Source organism: Gigantopelta aegis, chromosome 2 (genome assembly GCF_016097555.1).
Source record: "Gigantopelta aegis isolate Gae_Host chromosome 2, Gae_host_genome, whole genome shotgun sequence".
In the NCBI taxonomy this organism is placed as follows: Eukaryota; Metazoa; Mollusca; class Gastropoda; order Neomphalida; family Peltospiridae; genus Gigantopelta; species Gigantopelta aegis.
In genome coordinates this window covers 15,738,160-15,759,137 of record NC_054700.1, presented here as the reverse complement: position 1 = coordinate 15,759,137, position 20,978 = coordinate 15,738,160, and the positions used below count along the sequence as shown (strand labels likewise).

The 20,978-nt window shown below is 34.2% G+C and overlaps 2 protein-coding genes across 2 annotated transcripts in view; one reads left to right on the top strand and one right to left on the bottom strand.

Annotated features, from left to right (window-relative positions):
- Positions 1 to 371: 371 nt before the first annotated feature.
- On the bottom strand, positions 372 to 12,375 carry LOC121382009 (protein FAM219A-like). Its single transcript, XM_041511477.1, has 5 exons — positions 12,182 to 12,375; positions 7,088 to 7,160; positions 5,050 to 5,140; positions 3,646 to 3,717; positions 372 to 3,042 (listed from the first exon to the last, which is right to left on the bottom strand). The coding sequence occupies exons 1-5, from the start codon at positions 12,242 to 12,244 to the stop codon at positions 2,853 to 2,855; spliced, it is 489 nt and encodes a 162-aa protein (XP_041367411.1). The 5' UTR covers positions 12,245 to 12,375; the 3' UTR covers positions 372 to 2,852.
- A 2-nt stretch (positions 12,376 to 12,377) lies between these two features.
- LOC121382000 (dynein intermediate chain 2, ciliary-like) overlaps positions 12,378 to 20,978 on the top strand; it is a 31,837-nt gene continuing 23,236 nt past the window's right edge. Inside the window, exons 1-5 of the mRNA XM_041511467.1 lie at positions 12,378 to 12,522; positions 13,821 to 13,877; positions 17,875 to 17,931; positions 18,664 to 18,711; positions 20,789 to 20,869. Coding sequence (XP_041367401.1) covers positions 12,487 to 12,522; positions 13,821 to 13,877; positions 17,875 to 17,931; positions 18,664 to 18,711; positions 20,789 to 20,869 — 279 coding nt within the window. The 5' untranslated portion in view covers positions 12,378 to 12,486. The remainder of the gene's footprint in view (positions 12,523 to 13,820; positions 13,878 to 17,874; positions 17,932 to 18,663; positions 18,712 to 20,788; positions 20,870 to 20,978) is intronic.

The window sequence follows — 20,978 nt, the reverse complement described above, 5'->3', positions numbered from 1 at the left end:
TTTCTTTAAAACTCAGGTTTCTCCTCCCACCCCGACTGTGACATGAAAACAATAGAGGGGAGTAATTAATTGCTCCCCTAACTTAGATTATGGGGAGCCATTTAAGATAATACCATACTGATACATTATAAATTCACATGCCAAGGGTTAGCTAAAAATTCTCTCTTTGAACTTGTCTCGGGGGAGTGATGGGGATCAAGAGTGAAAGCTCCACTTAAGTGGTGAGGTGTGTTTTTCTTAACTAGACAAAATGGAGGGAAAGAAATGTTTTATTTAACAACGCACTCAATACATTTTATTTACGGTTATATAGCGTCGGACATATGGTTAAGGACCACACAGATATTGAGAGAAGAAACCCCCTGTCGCCACTTCATGGGCTGCTCTTTTCAATTAGCAGCAAGGGATCTCTTGTATGCACTATCTCACAGACAGAATAATACACACCATGGCTTTTGATATACCAGTCGTGGTGCACTGGCTGGAGTGAGAAATTAAGACAAAATGGAGCAAATTAAAGGTTTGTTACATTTTAGACAAGTTTGTTTTTATATGCTGTAAAATTCCACATTTTGTTTGTCAGTTTTGGACATGGCAGTTTGAGTATTCAGTCAGAAACCATCACAACTAAAATGTTGGTTTTAAATTTAAAAAATTTAAAAGTGTTTTCTTCCCCGCTTTTTACCATTGTCACCACCTACTGACAATTAAGAAAATCTTTCACACAAACTGAATAAGTAGTGTCATCATATGATAGGTTTTTTGGGTTTTTTAAAAGTTTCTGATCACAGCTTCTGGGATAAATACCTTTTTATATGTAGATGCAGAAAGTTGTAAATAATGTGTAAGTTAAAGGTAAGAAAACTGCAATACATTACGATGGTAGTGACTTGAAGTATAACTGATATGAAGTCCTACTTAAAATTATTCTCCACCGTTTTTTACCTACCGGTATTACATAAGTATTCAAAACAACCTATGGAATGAAAACCTGAACATTGTATTGGCACTGTGATGACCTGTAACTATATATAAACAAAAGACACAATAAACACAGAAAAAGTTGCCTTAAACTACCATATAAACAAAAGAAATGGATGAAATGGATTACAACAAATAACAAAAACTTATATCTTGAAAGTATCATTGCACCTGGCTGTTGTGCAATGAAGTGCAATGTGCTAAATAAGGGTTATAGTCGGTTTCAAAATTACTGTTTGTATGACATTATTTTAGAAATGTTTTACTTTTTTATCTATAAAAGGTAAGTTCTTGATGTTTATTACGATTCTTGTTTGAATGCAGTTGTAAGTCGTAATAATGCTAATGCAGTTTTCATTTCAGAAATGTTCATGAATCGTATGTAACAAGCAAATGGTTTGGAGAAACAGCAACCATACATCATGGCTGATGATACTTAAAGACACTGTCCCAAAGTTTGCTGTAATTTGAAAGATGTTTCAGGTTAATAAAACATATTAACCACTAACAATACATAGTAAATATAACTTCTTGTTTACAATATCAATGTCTGAATATTCAGTATGTTTTCAGTCGTCCTAATGTTTGCAAGCAGCCCAAACTGGATTTGGTCTCCCACTAATTTCATACATATGAAAAAAATATATATTGGGAAATAAATTGAAGTTTGACCTAGTACGAACTCTAGGACAATGAGAAACACACTTAGTATACAGCCACTGATGTTTTATACAGAAAAATTCAATTTCAGTCATTAAAACATCCATCAGTCAGCAACATCTTAACAATAGGAACAAACTCGGACAGTTCCTTTAACTTATTGTGAAAGATGCTGTAGTCCATCTCAAAACATTTCCTTTAATAATAATGTATGCTGCATTCTACACTCTTGGGACTATAAAATATAACGCAGTTTGGTTTAGTTCAGTTTATGGCCTTTATGGATTAATCAGATCGGAGATGCCAATATAGACTGGATAACATACTGCACATTGTATACAAAAAGCAATACTGGATTTCTGCAGTGTTTTATAAAAATCATTGTTCAAAAATATATGTTTGGTAATATTAATAATAGTACATGAAGTTGAGAAAACTACAGGCACACATTTATTTTTTGGTAGAATATAGAGATAATTTACTAAGGAAAAACAGCAAGCCTTCCCCCCCCCCAAAAAGGTGAAACAGGGTTCGAAAACGACACTAGCTCTCAGTCCTGGCTAGTGAATTTCATGTCTGGGCTAGTGGCAATTATCCGGTATATTACTATAATACATAGGGCACTAGCTGAAGCTTCTATGAGGACTAGTGACTTTCTCAAACATTTGTCGAATACTGGGTGAAACCTACAAAGGCATACCATCTTTCCAAATTTTCTAAATCCACCACTGCATTATAGGGCATTAAATAATTTACCCTCCCACCAACTCCTTTATGACAATTAGTCACTATAACAACTATGGCAAATGTAACTAGTGATGATAGCAACTATGACAACTAATGATTATAGCAACTATGGTAACTAGTCACTATAGCAACCCAATACACCAGATGATCATTTTAATGTCCACCGATGATTTCATGTGCCTGGTAGTTACGGTAAAACATCTTTTGGTTTTCACCGTTCAAAGTGGTTTTCACCGTTTAATATGATTGTTGGTTAAGCAATGATTGCAAACGAATACTAGGTCACTCAACTACACCACAGTCCACTGCATAAATATCACACAGACAAAACAGGCTTTCCAAGGCAAACCAATCAACATTCTTCTAACAAAAAAGCTCTGGCACTCTAGACCTTGTTACATCAGCCAATCACATGCATACTTTTAGTTAATACATCATCCTGTGGGATTATGGGAAAGATGATGTCACTGTATTACACAGGTCGTCTGTAGTTGACAGCATGTGCACCGTTCATTAAAAGGTCGTGGGGGTATAAGGTCAAGGTCTTCGTCATCTGGTTCAAGGTCGAGGTTGTAGCCATCTTTCACCAATTGTTCTGTAATATCTCTGTGGGCATGGCGACCTGTCACTGGTAAATCAAACTCATCCTCATCACTGGAAATACAGAATCAAAGAAATTATGATAATGTATAACGAGTTAAATTATGTTAATGTACAAACATACATATACATCAATCAGTCATTTATATTGAGAGGGGAGTGTGAGAGAGAGAGAGAGAGAGAGAGAGAGAGAGAGAGAGAGAGAGAGAGAGAGAGAGAGAGAGAGAGAGAGAGAGAGAGAGAGAGAGAGAGAGAGACAGAGAGAGGGGGAGGGAATGAATGAATGAATGAATGAATGAATGAATGAAATACAGATTGGCTATTGAAAGAGTTATCAATGAAAAAGACACCTCAACACGTTTAAACTACAGATATTTGATGTGTAACAAAGTTATATTGATCAACACTTGTTTGACAGACCAAAAGGAAACCTACTGCCACCCTATAGGTGACCCGTACTCTTTTATGGATTTTCAAAGACAGAATACTACATACTACACACCGCATCATTTGATGGGCCAGTTGTGTGGCACTGGTTGGGAGAAGAAATACCCTAGTCCCATTACCTCAGGTGAGTATTCAGTCAGAGCTACACTCTGCCACACCCATACCCATTCTCAAAATAAGATAAAATCTGCATAAAACTAAAGAACGTACCTGTCATCGGAAACTATGGTGATAAGAGGTTGTTTTCCTGGATTAAGGGGGACTATTTCAGGTATAGTGACTCTGTGGATATAGAAAATATTGTAAGAATACTGAAGCTGTTATTTTATACTTATGTACATGATGGTAAATAATGTAAGGCCTAATAAACATGCTACGGTCGAAGACAGTCACTTTTTGTACCCGTGTCACAATAAATATAACATATCCAACAGTAATTTTTTTATGATAGGCCTATATGTATTTGAGGGATGGTACTTTTTATTTATTTTATCTTTTAAAACTGAAACCTAACATTTTGCCTAAAATTATGAAAAATAAAAACATACAGACTGTAAAAGGCATTGTCTGCTTAATATAGAACTTGGAACAATTTTGACAGGGGTCAATGTAAGTAGATCGTTTTTTAATTTAATGTGGCATAGCACTGTAATAATACAGCTAATTTTGAATTTGAATGACGTCAGTATTCCAATGAACTCAGAAGGGGGGGGGGGGGGGGGGAGGAGGGAGAGGCAATTTCAACCAGAAAAATACTAAGTGGCCTTTCAACCCAGAGGTTCCCTTGTTGTCTAGCTGGATCACCTAAAAGGATGTCAGTTTTCCACATTTTATTTGGGGCAGCCCATTAAACAATCCACAGTAGACACCAGACTTTGTGATGCTTACAAGTATCAAACTTTATCTGCCTCAATTTAGACAACTACCCAGTTCTTCTTGAGGGTTTCTTTTCTTCTTTTTACTGCACCCTTGCCCCCATTACATTTGGATAGATACTGCCCTGAATTGGCCTATTTCTCCTGGATGTAATAATGGGCACATGAACCGTCACCGTGCTCGACTTATATTCCCACAAACTGCTGATTGTTACATGGTGAACCATTGCTCAATGCAAAATTGAGTTAACTGATTAGACAATTTACTAGTTAAGCACATATAATTCACATAAAAAAGTTTGTTTTGTTTAACGACACCAATAGAGCACATTGATTTATTAATCATCAACTAGTGGATGTCAAACTGTTGGTAATTCTGACATAGTCTTAAGGGAAGAAACCAGCTACATTTTTTCCATTAGTAGCATGGGATCTTTTACATGCACCATCACATAGAGAGGATAGCACATACCACAGCCTTTGATATAGCAGTCATGGAGCACTGGCTGGAACGAGAAATAGCCCAATGGGATTTATCCTAGACTGACAGCGCATCAAGTGAACACTTTACCAGTGGGCTATGCCCTACCCCATATAACTGACCTAAGTAAATTGGTTACCTAGGGAAAATTCACACAAGCCACATCTGGTTACCCAAGATTTCGAAATAGTGCCCTCTTTTAATCATACGCGATAAAGGGTGTTATCTATTACAGGTTAAATCTAAAAACACTCCCACCTGTTTTTAGAACCAAAGCGAGACATCTTAGGTTGTTGGTCTATTGCTGCAGCATGAGCTTGAGCTTTTTTGGCAAGTTCTCGTTGTTTTTCTACAAATAAAACATCATCAGCTTTACCATGCAGCCTGCCAAACATAAATAAATGTACATACATACGTGTACAACTTTTATTTCTGTTACACAGAGACACTATAAAATGCCTGAGGATTAAGTACCTTACATATTATTCTAACATACTGCATGTTAGTCAGGACAATCATTATGTTTGAAAGTATTTAGAATTTGGTTATGTTCAGCAGAGAAATGCATCTACAGTGGACTCTGTCTAAACCGGATTCTGTGTAATCCGGATCTCTGCGTAAACCAGTCCATTTCTACAGCCCCGTCCAGCTACCGTTTATCTCTTAGGTATAAATCTCTGCCTAATCCGTACTCTGTCTACTCCGGTCTTCGGATCAAAAATCAAGAACGAAAGAACCGTTCATGCATTAAGTACCTCTGTCTACACTGGATTAGGATTTGACTGAACGACGGGCTGCTTAATTAGTTGAACAATGATCATCACTTGCCGAGTAATTAGGACGCTGTCGCAAGATCGTTTACAAAATGTAATCACACTCGTGTGAAGTTTACTCTTATTGCGGTAGGCCGTTAGATCTGGATTTTGTATTCAAATAATTTCGTACGTACGAATAAATAATCTTTTAGGAAATAAAATGAAATTTAACCTAGTACAAATATTAGAACGACCAGAAATACAATTAAACGTAATTACAATCATTAAAAAGTCTCCGTTAGTGGACAACATCTTAAAAATTGCAGCAAACTCAGGAATGTCCCTTTAGGTATATTTTTTATGTCTGTGAAATAATCGATTGGAAGTCTGGCTTGTATGACTGCGTTTCCCAACCATCCATGGGTTCAAATGTCATTGTTGATCACGAGTTGTCGATCATTCAAGAACCATAACTCTGGATGAACTCTGTCTAAACCGGTCCTCTATGTAAACCGGACTATTTCAACGGTACGAAGTGAGTCCGGTTTAGACAGAGTCCACTGTATAATGAAGAAGGAGTCTGTTTTGTTTAACGACACCACTAGAGCACATTGATTAATCATCGGCTATTGAATGTTAAACATTTGGTAATTCTGACAGTCATCAGAGGAAATCCACTATATTTTTTTCTAATGCAGCAAGGGATCTTTTATATATGCACTTTTCCAGACAAGAAAGCACATACCACGACTTTTGACCTATTGTGGTGCACTGACTAGAACAAGTTAATCTATAATGATGTCAGAACCTTTCTCATAAACGATAACCAATCTGATTAAAATTAGCTCTACTGGTCTCACCAGTAGATCTAACAGCATTGCGTGGACTCCCATGTCCAGGTGACACTTCATCTATAAATAACAATTTAAATATCGACCAATTACACTTTGCCTTTTGTAACATTATTCGGGAGCATACAAATTCTAAAAATATTGGTCGAGACTATTTATACAACAGGCGAACTTGTTGGTCTATTTCAACATTGAAAAAACAGGGGGTAAAGTGCAGTAATAAACTCTGGATTGTATTACTAGTATAAACAGATTTTATGGCTATACCATCACACGTGTTTTTTTCGTTTTGAAGTGAATTTTACTTAAAATTTTATATTGAAATTAGTTTCCGCCATACTTCATAATTCACCTGAATCATTTCATATACCCTCAGCATAATCCCAAATGTTTTCAAATTCTTTTCAAATCACTGGCATGATTTTGCAAGTAAGGTTTTGATTGGTCGAATGAAAGGTCAACTGGACATAGAGTTCCAACGGGATGCTGTTAGATCCACATGTAATAGTTGAGCTAATTTTAATTACATTGAATGATAACCAATGGTGAATAAAAGAGTTTTCAACTTATTTTACTATTCTGGCTTGTGCTGTTTACTATGTTCAACAAAGTACTGATTATTACCTCAACAACATTTTTTCATAAATGGTTAGAAATTACATACATTACAAATTAACAAGTAACACATACCAATTTTCTTCTGAAGATCAGCCGCTCTCTTTAAAGTCTTGAAAGAAGAACTTTTCGCAAGGCTTGGATCTTTCTATAAAATAAAATAAAATTTTATATTTCAACAATAGCTGTCAAAAACATTGAATGAGTATGCCTACATCTACCTAGGCTAGAAAAACCAGAGGCCTTAAAAATCTTTAAAAACATTGAAAGAAAACAGGCAGGGCTAGCTCAAACACTCACGAAATTTGCCAATTGCAAATTTTAAGAACAAATGGTGAATTTTATTTTAATTTGGCAAAAAAAGTGTGTGTAATAATTAATACATTGTGTACTTTATTGGAAAATAGCTATAGATTTTGCATTTTTAATGGGACAGTCAACTCAAAAATGAGCCTTATATATTGGAAAGATGCATACCTCTTTTAAAAAATCCAAAGAAAAAAATGCACATTATTAGGCCTATTGGAAGGGTACGTTCGAGCAAAAATGACCACTCACAATACCCAAGTAATAATTTTCTTTTCAATGGGACTATGTAATTGTTCAGTTTTGTGATTTTAGATCGGAAAGTCTACTTAACCAAGGGTTTTACAGAATTACTTACAGTAATAAAGCAGGAAGGCTGATAATGTCCATTACAATTTGATGGGTGTCCGTGCAGTTATCACACAATACCCTGTGATCTTAATAAAAGAGGCACGTATTTTTAGTGTGTCTAGACACAGTGTCTGGGAACTGTCTAAATATACACCTGCCAATCAGGAACCACAGGTACAGGCCACGGAAAAAGAAAAACCAATTAACCAAGAAAACACTCCGACTATTATTTCAGTACGTGGGTTAATTTATGTACAAAATATAATACAGTTATTTCAACACTTTGACAATGGTGGTTTATTTTGTATTGAAAAATAATATATACTTGTTGCTGGCTTACTGGGATGGATATTATTACAGAAACATTGCAAAAATCAGGTATGTTTTGTTTTTTCAGTTCGAAGACTAATTCCTGACATAACAAAATGGCTGCACCCATTATCATTTAACTGTTTTATTAATTAACTATACGATTATACTTGTTGATATTAAGCAATAATGTGCATTATATATCGATGAATATGCATACAAGGCCAAATGCCGTAATTGTCCCTTCCTTTAACCATGTCCGACGCCATATAACCGTAAATAAAATGTGTTGAGTGTGTCGTTAAGTAAAACATTTCATTCTTTCTTGTTTTGATTTAAAGCTAATGTAATCCGATTATGGCCGTATCACTTTTTTCTTCATATTTTTTGTATCTGTGAAAATGTTCTTCCCAGATGAACTTGAAAGAAGAGTCTAGCAACCTCGAGTTATTCCTACCGATGTCTGCACAATCTGTCTGTAGACATGTATTGCTTTTGCAAATAAGCCTTTAGTCAACCAGTTAATGGATTAACTTCGAACAATCAAGTCTTCTATTTGTATGATATTTTGTTAACGAAACACGTACCAATCGTAGATGTCTTTAACCAAGAAATGATTAGACTAACGGTGAATGTGCCTTGTTTAATATATTTAATGATGGTTTTTTTAAACAAAAGATATTTAATATATATATATACAGCGCCCTCAATAGTTTAAGAAGTAGCAGGCTACAACAGTGATGATAGCAGGGGGCAAAGCGGGGGGTCTGGGGGCCCTCCCCTAGAAACATCTGAAAAATCGAAGAAATTAAAGAAGAGAAAGCACTTCTTTTTTTACCATCAACGAAAAGTAGGCGGCGGCAAAAGCTGTTTCAGGCGGCGATTTTGAGGGCTCTGTATATGTGTGTATATATATATATATATATATATATATATATATATATATATATATATATATATATATATATATATATATATATATATATATATATATATATGTACATATATTTCTTGTTTTTAATAATAATTGCAATGCATTAATTATTTAAATGCTATTCAGTCATCATTTAATATTAATTAGTATTTTTGGTTACGTCATTTTGACAAAGGAAATAACTCATGACAATTCAATATAACGACAAACTGACTGTATATATATATATATATTTTTTTTTTTTCTTTTTTTTTTTTTTAATTATGTTTCTGATAGCACACTACTGAAAAGTGTTTGATAGAATCATGAGATCCAATTCTGATAGTTGATTGAGAAACGAAGTTCTCAGTGTTCTGGTTTAGGTAAACATAAATCAGAGTTCCAACACACGCTCAAATCAAACGCGTTACACATATGAACCAAAATTACTGGCACTAATTATTTTAGTGTGTCTCTTAAATATAGGGGTCAAGAAATAGTATTTAAATTCAAATATAATTTTGTAGAAAATATTTAACTTTCTGACTACGGTCACTATGTTATGCATGTGTTACTGAAGGTGGTAATTAAATAGGCCCCACTATTTCCTGTGGTTTCATTATGGGAGAAAATAACATAGGCCTAAACTACTATTTTTATTTAGCTGTAAAAATCACAACAGCATGCATATAATGGAGATTGCGTGTCGTAAATCAATTTTATGTTCAGTTTGAAAACATCTCTTCATCAAGATTTTTGCAATAATTTAAATCAATTGTATTAAAAATGGGTTCCCATGACTTCTTTTCACGGAACCCAAAAACAGTTTCCGATGGGTTCTCATGATCACAAGGCACAGTTCTAACTGAAAAATTGTTTCCCAAGAAATATGAAATCCCAAGGCCTGAAATGCATAAATATAGATCAGTGAAATAAGGAAAGTGATTAATCATGCATGTCTTACACTCCTCAAATTAAGTTGCAGTCTCAATTACATTTTAATTACAAGTTAATCATTTGGAATAGACTAACATTATTAATTTTCATTACTGTCAGGGCTTCTAGATTATGGTAGCCCCACTCCCATGGCTAGTGATATTCAATGTTGGGCTAGTAAATAACTAATATTGCCATGCCCGACGGATAGTGATTTTGGGGGATCAAATTTTGCAGTTTTGTAAATATGAATATCCTCCAACAAACATAATTATATAAGAGGATTAACTATATGACCCATTTAATTAAAGAATCAAAAAGGTGTGGAGGGAAATCCCATTTTATCATGTGACCGTATCCACAAAAACTAACATTGTCAGAGGACAAGCTGGCCTATTTTCTGAAGTATATTTCCAGCATTTATGGGTGGGGTGAATAATGATATACAAAATATACAATTTGCATTATTATTTTGGGTGCTTTGATTTTCGAATGATCGTTTGCCATTGTTGGACGTTTACTTTTTGTATCACTGCTTGATATCATTTCAAGATTTGTTGCCTTAAGCCCTGGACTCAATCACTGGTGTTGTCAGAGACTGGACCCAGCCAAGACATCCCTGAATATGACCACTACAAATCTGTTTGAAATTGGAATCATCAACCCGTGCATTTATTAGGTACCACAGTAATTGGTGACCCACGAGATCGCATGATGAAATGGTAACATGTTTGTTGCAATTACATATTTTTTATTACAAGCTGCCAAGTACTATAGGCCTACAGAGGAAAATATATGTAACTTGTTATAGTATTAACTCCAGTTACCTCATACATTGATCTCAAAAAAACAATTAAGGATTTCTCGAATGTCACGTGCACAGAGCAGCAGGTTATCACAGGGTTTTTTTGCATGTAAAGGTGAAGGTCATTGTACGTTTCAACTGTAATTTATCATTTGTTATGTTCGATTTTCAGTTATAATACATTCATGACCAAGAAACTGTATACAACCACAACGAGAGACATCAAATTTGTTCATGTTTTATTTTTTTTGAATAAAACAAAATGTGTTCCACCAGTTAGGCTTAAACACTTGTCAAGTTTTAAAAAGAATAAACACCAACACAAAAGAGACACCACAACAGATATTTAAAAGGGCACAATTATTCATAACCGTAAAGTAACTGGCATTTTTTAGACATCACGGCAAAGGCACAATGCAGTACAGCAAATGCGGTGGAGCCGTCGTGAATTTCGAAGCCTGCTATTATATTCAATAGCACCCAGCTCCTGCATTTCAAAATGCACACTTTTTCACACACTGAACAAAAATGGATCAGTCTGCATACTGGACATCAAAGGAAACAAGCTGTGGTATGTATGGAAACACAATTAACAAAACATTTCAGTAGCTTACAACAGATGCCGTAACGTAATCTAACAGTGTTTTTAACAGCCTCAAGTGTGTCCCATACCATACCAGTATCCATTTGTATGTTTGATCCATAAAATAAATGTTATATTTTATTTGAGCAATGAAAACATTTTATTTTTTATTGTTTCGACAATCTCAGACTGAAAAAAACTTATTTGGTGCAATCTGTTACATTATCAAAATTATCATTCTGTCTTTTCCACCGACTGTTGTCTGATATTTTATCCTCAATTGCAGATTTAATTGGTCTAATTGATGAGTTTTACTTATTGTCATTTGTTTATTCAGCAAATCCTAATAAAATATTTAGAAACTTAATTTGTTTTAGGAATTAAACCACTTATAAAAACAACAGAAATTGTAGTGTTCATCATTAAAATCATGTATCTTGGGTGCCAAATAATATTTACACTGCCTTTACAAAAACAAAATGACTTTTAAGGGGATGATCTTTCCACCAAGCTTTTAATTTTTTTCATTCAAGCATGTGTGTGTGTGTGGGGGGGGGGGTGTCATAGCAGCCCCCTCCTTTAATTTTCACACAGCCAGAACACTCAGCTGCGTCAGCACCGTCAATGATTATTTTTCTTCTTGTTTTTACCAGCCTTCTTTTTTTTTTTATTAGCTCAATTAAAATATGTCACAAATATTTCCTCTTGTAAACAGTAGGTGCTTTTTCGGTATAATATCTGGCCGGTCCCCTCCATTATTATTTTTAGTTAGGGTTAGGGGTTAGGGGTTGGGGGTTGGGGTTGGGGTTGGGGTTAGGGGAGGGGGGTACCGGGCGGATATAATAAGGAGCAACTAAACAAATTCTAAACGTTCTGCTGGTCTAAAATCAAAGATTCAAAGTATGATGTGACACCTTGGTCCTTGCATACAAACTTATGGCCTAAACATATTGCTTAAAAACATACTTCTGTTTGACCATTTTGCGATTTTTGATCACTGTCAAACCCACTGTCTTCCATGCTATCCATTTGTTATAAAACACTAATTTGTAAATTCGAATGATGCCAGCTGTTGGCAAACTTGCCAGGCAGCTATTTACTTCCGTTTTTAAGACAGCGACATTTTAATACAGAATTATGGGAGGAAGTCTGAATGCGCATGCTCGTTGCCATAGACTACATCCACCGCCATAAGTTGGGGTAGAAGTTTTGTAACAAAAACAAGAATCCAAATATTTAGCACCGAGCTAGCGGTATACAAGAAGACGAAGATGCCGCACACGAAAGCAGCCATGAAGGCAAAGCAGGTAAAATACCCAACTATGAAACAGTTATTCCGTATCAATAATGAGATCCATAAAAATAATCTGGTGCACCCGTTGATAAACATGAATGTCAATGTCATGTTTTTAAAAATTATTATCAACAGTATTTTGTCTAGTCTTAACTTTGACACCATTCATATGGAATATTGTTTTGAGTTTTAAATACCTACAACCACATCTTGCACATCAGAAAACTTTACTGAATTTGATTGAGTTCTTTGTTTGCACATCATATAATAATGATATTGAATATGATATTTATAGTTGGAGGCAAGACAGTCCATAAAAAAAAAAAATTATGGGCCTACAAGATAAACCACAAGGTAGGGTAAGTTTTATCTTTTGACTGCATTATGGTCTCACCGCGTGACACCACTCGTTGAAAGACATGTTAAATTGTTCAAGTGGTGTAGGAAGGTGCCATAAAGTGGGGTGAGGGCACAATTTTATATTTACACACTTTTACACTATTATAAAGCAAATATAAAGCATAATATCTGAAAAGTGGGGGGGGGGGGGGGGGGCACTTGCCCCCCTTGCCCCCATCCCCTGCTTCCTATGCCAGTGTTCAACTTCAAATGAAGATTGCTAAGAGAATGGCTTCTTGCTGGCATTAGTCTGGAGGGACGTAATAAGTGTGGTTCTTACTACGTCCGGATCTTGTTACATACCCTATATATAGCTTGTATTAAAAACTTGTGGCACCATGTTTCAACCATTTCTGAACTAAAATAGTGCAACAAATGGACACACAAACCAAAAATTTATAACCTACCATACTCACTAAATCCTGTTTGAAGTAGTTGCATCATTATTAACAAAATAAATGTTCAATGATAACCTTAAAAAATATCCCTGCTGAGTAAATTTGCTAAGTAGAGGGAAGTAACTCACTGTGCACGTTAAGAAAAGTATTGACTTATCGTGCCCCGTGCACTATAATGGCATATCATTGCAAACATATATATATATACACATTTATTTTTACTCTTGAAATTGTGCAGAATGAGTAATCACATGCAGTTTTAAATAAAAATTAAAATTTTTTTTTTTTTTATTGCAAGACGTTCAATTTGTTATTATCCTAACACATTCCAGGTGAATGTGGAGAAAAGCATGAGTGATCACTCAACTTTCCTACTGAAGATTGGATCTTCATGTCAGTCTGAATGTTTTACTATGAGATGTCATATAACATTCATATATATGTTTACAATTAAGTAGAGTGTATGTATTAAATTTGTCACTCATTGTTCTTAATTCTAATTTTGTTGTATTAGAGCATAGCTCCTGGCCTAGCTGGTGACATTCCTCGTCGCAGAATAACTCGAGTGAGGGTAAGTAAATATATTTATAGCTATCATGATTACTTTCAGATTTTTGTTTTCAGATACAGGAGACAAGAAAACATCCGTGGTTGAATTATGGGTGCAGACCATATATTCACCTTGAACTTTACTGACTGAAAAAAGTATATTTAATGTGTATATTAAATGTGTTTTGCTTCTTTTTTCTTCTTCTTTGCCTTGGTGTATCCTATCATCAGGCAGTCGGTGGATCAGGATTTAGTCCTAGTGGGAAAAAACGCCAGTTTGGTATGATCAAGGTATATCAGTTGTGATTGGTTGGTTTGGGCTATTGGTAGCTGTTTTGGTTCCTTTAGTATTTCTGTTCATGGTTTGAGCTAGCTAAATATTTATTAGTTCCTTACTGGTCCAACCACAGAGGACTATAGGTTTTGTCTCTATCTGTGTGCATCACTGTCTGTCTGTCTGTCTGCTTGTTCCACATGTAGTTTTCACATCCTTTTTTCTTTTCTTTTCCTGTCGTGCTTTAAGATCTGAGCTGAAATTTTGTGTTTGAGCTTTATCATGTAGAGTTACAGATCAGGTTTAACTTTCGTGAGGATTTTTCTATTTTTTGATAGAGTTATGGCCCTTAAACTTAGGAGATATGAAACTTTGTGTGGCCCAGAATGGGACGTGTTGCTTTAGTGGTACTCTCAGAATGCTTGTTATTTGTTGTGCAGCTTGTTGAATAAAACCCAAAACATACCTCAACTGGGTCTGGATATGGCAATGATGGTCAGACCTGTCAACCTTTAGTCAAGAGAAAGCAGGAGGTGTATGTTGAAAAAGCAAGAGATCTTGTCAAAAAGCAGATTTTTTAATGCACCCGATTTAATACAAGTTTTAAAAAAGTATTACAATAAGTTATATGAACACTACATAATGTCATGTATACTTGTCAACCTTAGATCTTGGCTTTAAAAAAAAGTACCGGTCAAAAATGAAATGCATGCAATTGAATGTGACAAAACATCACATCTGCTGGGGTATGAATTACAGATCTGGCAGTGGATGACATAGAACATGTAGGCCCTACTGTATTTTGACAGCGCCAGACATGCTAGACCCCAACTAAGCTTTGATGTATTTCGGGACTGAGCTGTCTTCTGTTGTCTTCCGCCAAACAGTTAGTTTGCATATTCTTAAATAATATTTGGTAGGCTGCAGCTTGTTCAGTGAGTATTTAATTTATTAAATAAAAATATCCTAGTTATAAATATCCTAGAATTATTGTTTAAAAATGAAGACTAAAAATAGCGAAATTATGACTGAATACACGGAACAGTATTTGATAATCTTAACTAACAAGAAGTCAGTTAACATGATTTTTACCTATAGTTCATCCCATAGGGAATGCCTTTTTTCATACTATGGAATTCACTACGAGTTATTTATTTCTGAGCTAATTGTTTTCTAAATTGCACACAAAAATGGTATATTTTTGTTATTTCAAAAACACTTTTACTTTTCTTTTTATGTCAAACCAAACTGAAATTATTTACAAAAAAAACAAACATTTTTGTAGGAGAATGATTATGTTGATTGTATTTTGTGTAACCGGTAAAACAAACTTAAATGTTTTAAACCTGGTCATATGGAAGCTATCATTAATCAAAGAGGAACATAGTGGATATTTCAAGTTGGTAAAATTGGCAAGGGTGTTGCTGTAGAATATTCAGTGTCGTAGATGGACAAAAAACCCAAACATGTTGGATGGTACCCAAGTGAATATAAATTTGATTTATTATCGAGTAACATGTTTAGTGGTAGGATAGCAATGTTTAGTTTATGCCAAGTGAATATAATTTTTATTCACAATCCTGTATTTGGCAAATTCGAACCATGTAGTCATAATTTTTAAGACAGTGCCTGTAAAGTTGACCTGGCCTGGTGCTTATGAAACTTTTAGTCTAGACTCGAGACTCTAATGTCATGACAACGCCAAACAAATTGTATGTGTGCGACGTCATCAGAGCTTGAGTCTGGACTTTAAAAGTTCTGGTGCTTATAAAACTTTTAGAGTCTAGACTCAAGACAAAGAGAGTCTGAGATGTGAACGTCATGGCAACACCATACAAATTGTATGTGTGTGACATCATTAGAGATTGAGTCTGGACTTTAAAAGTTTTATGAGCACAAGCCCTTATGTGGTTACGGTTTCGTGGTTAAACATGTGGGAAAAAATGCTTCCTGAAATGCAGTGGGACATAGATTTGATCCCCATCAGTTGGCTCATTGGATTACTTCGTACACTTTTATGTGTACCAAAGGTCATATTCTGTGGTATATTCTTTGGCGCTGATCTGAATTGGTAGTCTTTATGTTGAAACATTGTGTTTCTTGTCTAATGCTCTGGATCGAGTGGCACATTCATCTTGGTGTTCACAGTTAGTGCTGCAATAATAAACTGGTATACTGTGATAATTGATCAGCTCGATACAAACTGCGGTAGTTTTGTGTATCGCAATTTTTACACGCTATTATTTCCTTGTATCTTATTTGACTTGAAATAGGCAAACAAACAAACAAACAAACAAAGATCCCATTATTTTATTAATTGGTGATGACAGTAAATGTAACAATCACATCAAGCATAGTCTGCTTACTTGTTGACATATGAAGTGATAGGTCAGTTATACTTGGTTCTAATAAAAATAACCAATTGACGATAATTACAAATAAATGTTTTGTTACTTACACATTATTATTCATTGTTCACATTTGCATTGGATTACGGCTACGGCTATCATCTTCAAAGAAATAAACCAACAAGTGAGAATTGCACTTCGTTGTTTTTCCCCTGAACTCGATCGTTCAAAACAACTTGGTCAATAACCTCTGGTTCGGGTTGATCTGCAGAAACATTGCGACTCAATATGTACATTTCCATGTTAAGCGAGCACCAACGGAAAAGTCCAATAGTAAGGATTTCCGAATGTGACAATTTATAAATAGTTTGAGACCGTCACACCGGTGTTCTAGTAGACTAGTATTGTGTTAAAAAATTAAAATATGGCCTAAAACATTTAGCCTGACAGCTGAAACTAATAAAGATCATTAAACTATATTGCAATACAGTTTCTTATATCGCAGTATATCACAATATGGTTTTGACCGTACCATTGCACCCCTATTCACAATGACGTTTTTTTTCCTTGTAGCTGTTTCACCATCTTTCCATGTATTGTTCGATCATTTCCTTCTGACCCTGGATAGTTCTTATGGTTCATGGATGTTTGGATTATTTTAAGTAGCTACCTTGAAAGTTTAGTTATTTCCTGTTGTTTTGGGGTGGGGGTTTTTTTTTTGTGGGGGGGGGGGGGGTAAATTATTATATTTTTGTTGCATAAGAAAGATATTCACAACAAAAAGATGTACAAACCTTTTTTCTATGTATTGATTATTTTATTTCCAACTTAATCAGATATTTAAATACTTTTTAAACAATCTTTGACATTTTTTATACATCGTTTACTCTGATAATGTAATAATAATACATGTAATAATATTAATAAACAACAAGAACTGTTATAAGTGTCATATGATACTAAAGTGTAGTTTTATTTTCAAAGTTTGTTCAGGATTTGCAAATCCCAGTATAATATGTGAAAATAAAAAAAGTATTTAAAATGTTTTATTATCACATGTATTTTTTTTTTTATTATTATTATTTTTTTTTTTTTTTTTTTTTTCATAGTTGATAATTTTAGAATTAGAACATTTTATACAGATACATGTCAATTAAAAAAAAAATGTAAGTGATTCAAATTCAAACATTACATTTAATATTAAATTATACATGTATATTATTAAAATTGAGATATTTTATTTAATAATGAAATGACATTTAAAATAATAATGATATGCAAATTTTTATACTAAAATTATGATATTTAAAAATAATGTAAGACATGAAATAAAATAAAAAAAAGTAACTTTTTCGTGTTGAAACATTTACTTTAATGCTGAACTGGCAATATTTCAGGAGGGAGATGATGGCACTGACATGGGCGATGGAACGGATGCAGATGACTGGACACAGGTGAGTTCTAATACTCAGTAACACTAGGCTTTACCTGTACACTGAAAATGAAACACATTTAAATATTGTTACGATTTCCCCATGTGTTGTTTATAGAAACCCATCATGTTAAATTTATTAAAGGGGGTGTTATCAACTTGAGTCCATGTTGCATCAAACTTAGAACTGGGATGTAGATTAGTGGTAAAGCATGCATGACCTTCTGAATTGTGATGATTCATTAGTTATTCTCAATCTAACCAACATTTCATGTCATGTAGGTAATATATTAAAACAATATATTACAAAGAAACTTATAGTTCTTCCCACTTGGAATGTTTTTGTTGTTTTTTTTCATACCATGGAATTTACTACAAAAAAATATATTTCTATATTGCACACAGAAATTAATATTAAAACCCTTTGTTCCGAATTTACGAAGCCTGTTTTTCTTAAACATAGGTGTTTAAGCATTATAAATGTATGTAGTTATCTGCGTGTGTAAGATTTAAATGGGCTTTGTAAATTTGGTCATTTTACTTTTCTTTCGTCAAACCAAACTGAAATTATTTTCAATAAATATTTTTGTAAGGATGGGAAGGGCTATAAGTATTTCTAACCTTAAGAAACTAATAATAATTTTTTTTTTAATTTGACAACATAATGTTTAGTTAAGTATATTTTGAAAAACAATATATATAAACTACAATGATATACTAACATGAAAACATATTTTTAATAATATTTCTTTAGTCCCGAACTCTCGTGAAGCCTGATGATCAGTTGGAATTAAGTGAAACTGTAAGTATTTTTTGTTACTAATTTCAAGCATGTATTCAGTATTATGCTAGTATGTATTGTTTTTAAAAGTTTATTATTAATTATTTTATAACCCAGATTATCTTCTTTTTTCAGTATTATAAATATGTTAATGATTAAGTTTTGGCATTCAGTAATGTCTTTTGATTCAAGATTTTTGTAATGTACACATTTGCAATACAATTAATGTTACAAGCTTGAAAACTCACATCTGTACACAGCAAGTTGAGCTTGTTCATTTCTATTGCATATAATTATGTATATATATATTTGCATAATTAAGTTAGTTGAAATTAACTTTTAAAATCTTGGTGGTCAGCCGGGCTTATGCATTTTTAACTAGCCCTAAGGTCAGGCTTTCTTCCAGAAAATAATTTCAGTGTACGTGATAAAAACAAAACCGATCATAAGTGCACTACTATGTGGTTATGTGTTTGAAATCTTGAAATTGGACACACTGCATTTCAAGTACTGTGATATATTTTACACAGCACTCTCTTACATACACTAATCTTTCTAAAAATGTAAAAATGCATCCATTAATTTCCAAGATTTTAGGGCAAGTAATTTGACCCTTTGTACCCTTTGACAGAAACCCTGCCCTTAAATTATATTTATAGATAGTAACCTGACCAACCATTTGCATACCTTTTAGCTTTCTTTATCTTGTTTTCCAGGGTCACCTTTTGTTTTACCCTTATTTTGCCACCTGTTTTTCTTTTTCTTTTTTTTTATTTCTTTTTTTTATTTATGAGGGAACATAATTGACTTAGCTTAGCCATATAACACAACCGGCCTCGGTGGTGTCATGGTTAAGCCATCAGACATAAGGCTGGTAGGTACTGGGTTCGCAGCCCAGTACCGGCACCCACCCAGAGTGAGTTTTAACGACTCAGTGGGTAGGTGTAAGACCACTACACCATCTTCTTACTCAGTGATCACTAACTACTAACAACTAACCCATTGTCCTGGACAGACAGCCCAGATAGCTGAGGTGTGTTCCCAGGACAGCATGCTTGAACCTTAAGTGGATATAAGCACGAAAATAAGTTGAAATGAAACAAATAACACTGTGATTACATTTAGTTCCTCATGACAGATGTGTTTAATTTTATTCAAGACAGGCTTTCATTTGGAATGAATGAATGAATGTTTAACAACACCCCAGCACAATAATACACATCGGCTATTGGGTGTCACAATTGGATGCTCACAATCATAACTCCTTGGTCAATTTTATAAATGTTACATCAGTGTCCAATGCTTTCTTAGCATCATATGGAGTTATGGAATTAGAGAATAACTAACGAGCTACGAGGAATTACGGATTATCTGTCCCGAGTGAATTAATGTTGTAAACCCGAGCCTCTGGTGAGGGTTTTACAGCATTAATTCACGAGGGACAGATAATCTGTAATTCCTCGTAGTGAGTTGGTTATTCTCTTTATTACCCATTGTCAGTCTTTAATGATTTTAAAAGTATATTTACGTTGTCGCTGCTGTAACAACTAACAAGCTCTACCAGCCATAACAATATATTCATACGCGCCATTACCGGTGCACACCCAACAGTATCCACCAAAGAATAGTTCCAAAAAAACCCAGTCAAAATAATAAAATAAAAACATTTTTAAACATTTGTACATATATTTTAATTTTTAATTCCGTAAATGTTCGTATCGTAAAAAAATATTTGAAGTTCGTAATAATAGTTTGACCGATGAATGGAATCATGAATGAACAAAAAGTGGTCCCGGCAGTATGTAATTGCCAATCAAATCTAGTCTTTTTAAAGCCAGCCAATCAGTGACTGTAGAAGCAATCTGCACACTGTGCAGAGATCGAAAAAATATTACCCCGTATATTTGAGCCCATATGGGTAATAACAAGATATATATTTGTTTAAAATGCTTCTTTTAATGAGTTTTTAATCAAATAAGTTTTTATATAGGTTTGGAGTTATTTAAATTATGTATTTTTAATGCTAGGTTTTGGAGTTTATAGGAATTGTAAAATTTGATTTTTATGTTTGCATGACATTACTCTGTTCTGTTTACAGGAACTGAAAGAGGAGTTTACTCGAATTCTGACAGCCAACAATCCCCATGCTCCACAGAACATTGTCCGGTACAGCTTCAAGGTATGGCAACATCCTTCTCTCGCCAGCTTTTGTTACGTTTTGTTGTTAATAATATCATCTGGTGTTAACTTATTCTACGTTACTATCAGTGCTTTGTTGCTGATGTCAA

What these genes read in the sequence shown, in the direction of transcription:
- LOC121382009 (XM_041511477.1), bottom strand. Translation starts at nt 12,244, where the DNA reads ATGGATAGCATGGAAGACAGTGGGTTTGACAGTGATCAAAAATCGCAA. An exon ending in TGATCTTCAGAAGAAAATTG is followed by an intron (nt 5,141 to 7,087) that starts GTATGTGTTACT and finishes TTTTATTTGTAG; the next exon opens with AAAAACAACGAGAACTTGCC. An exon ending in ACCATAGTTTCCGATGACAG is followed by an intron (nt 3,043 to 3,645) that starts GTACGTTCTTTA and finishes CTGTATTTCCAG; the next exon opens with TGATGAGGATGAGTTTGATT.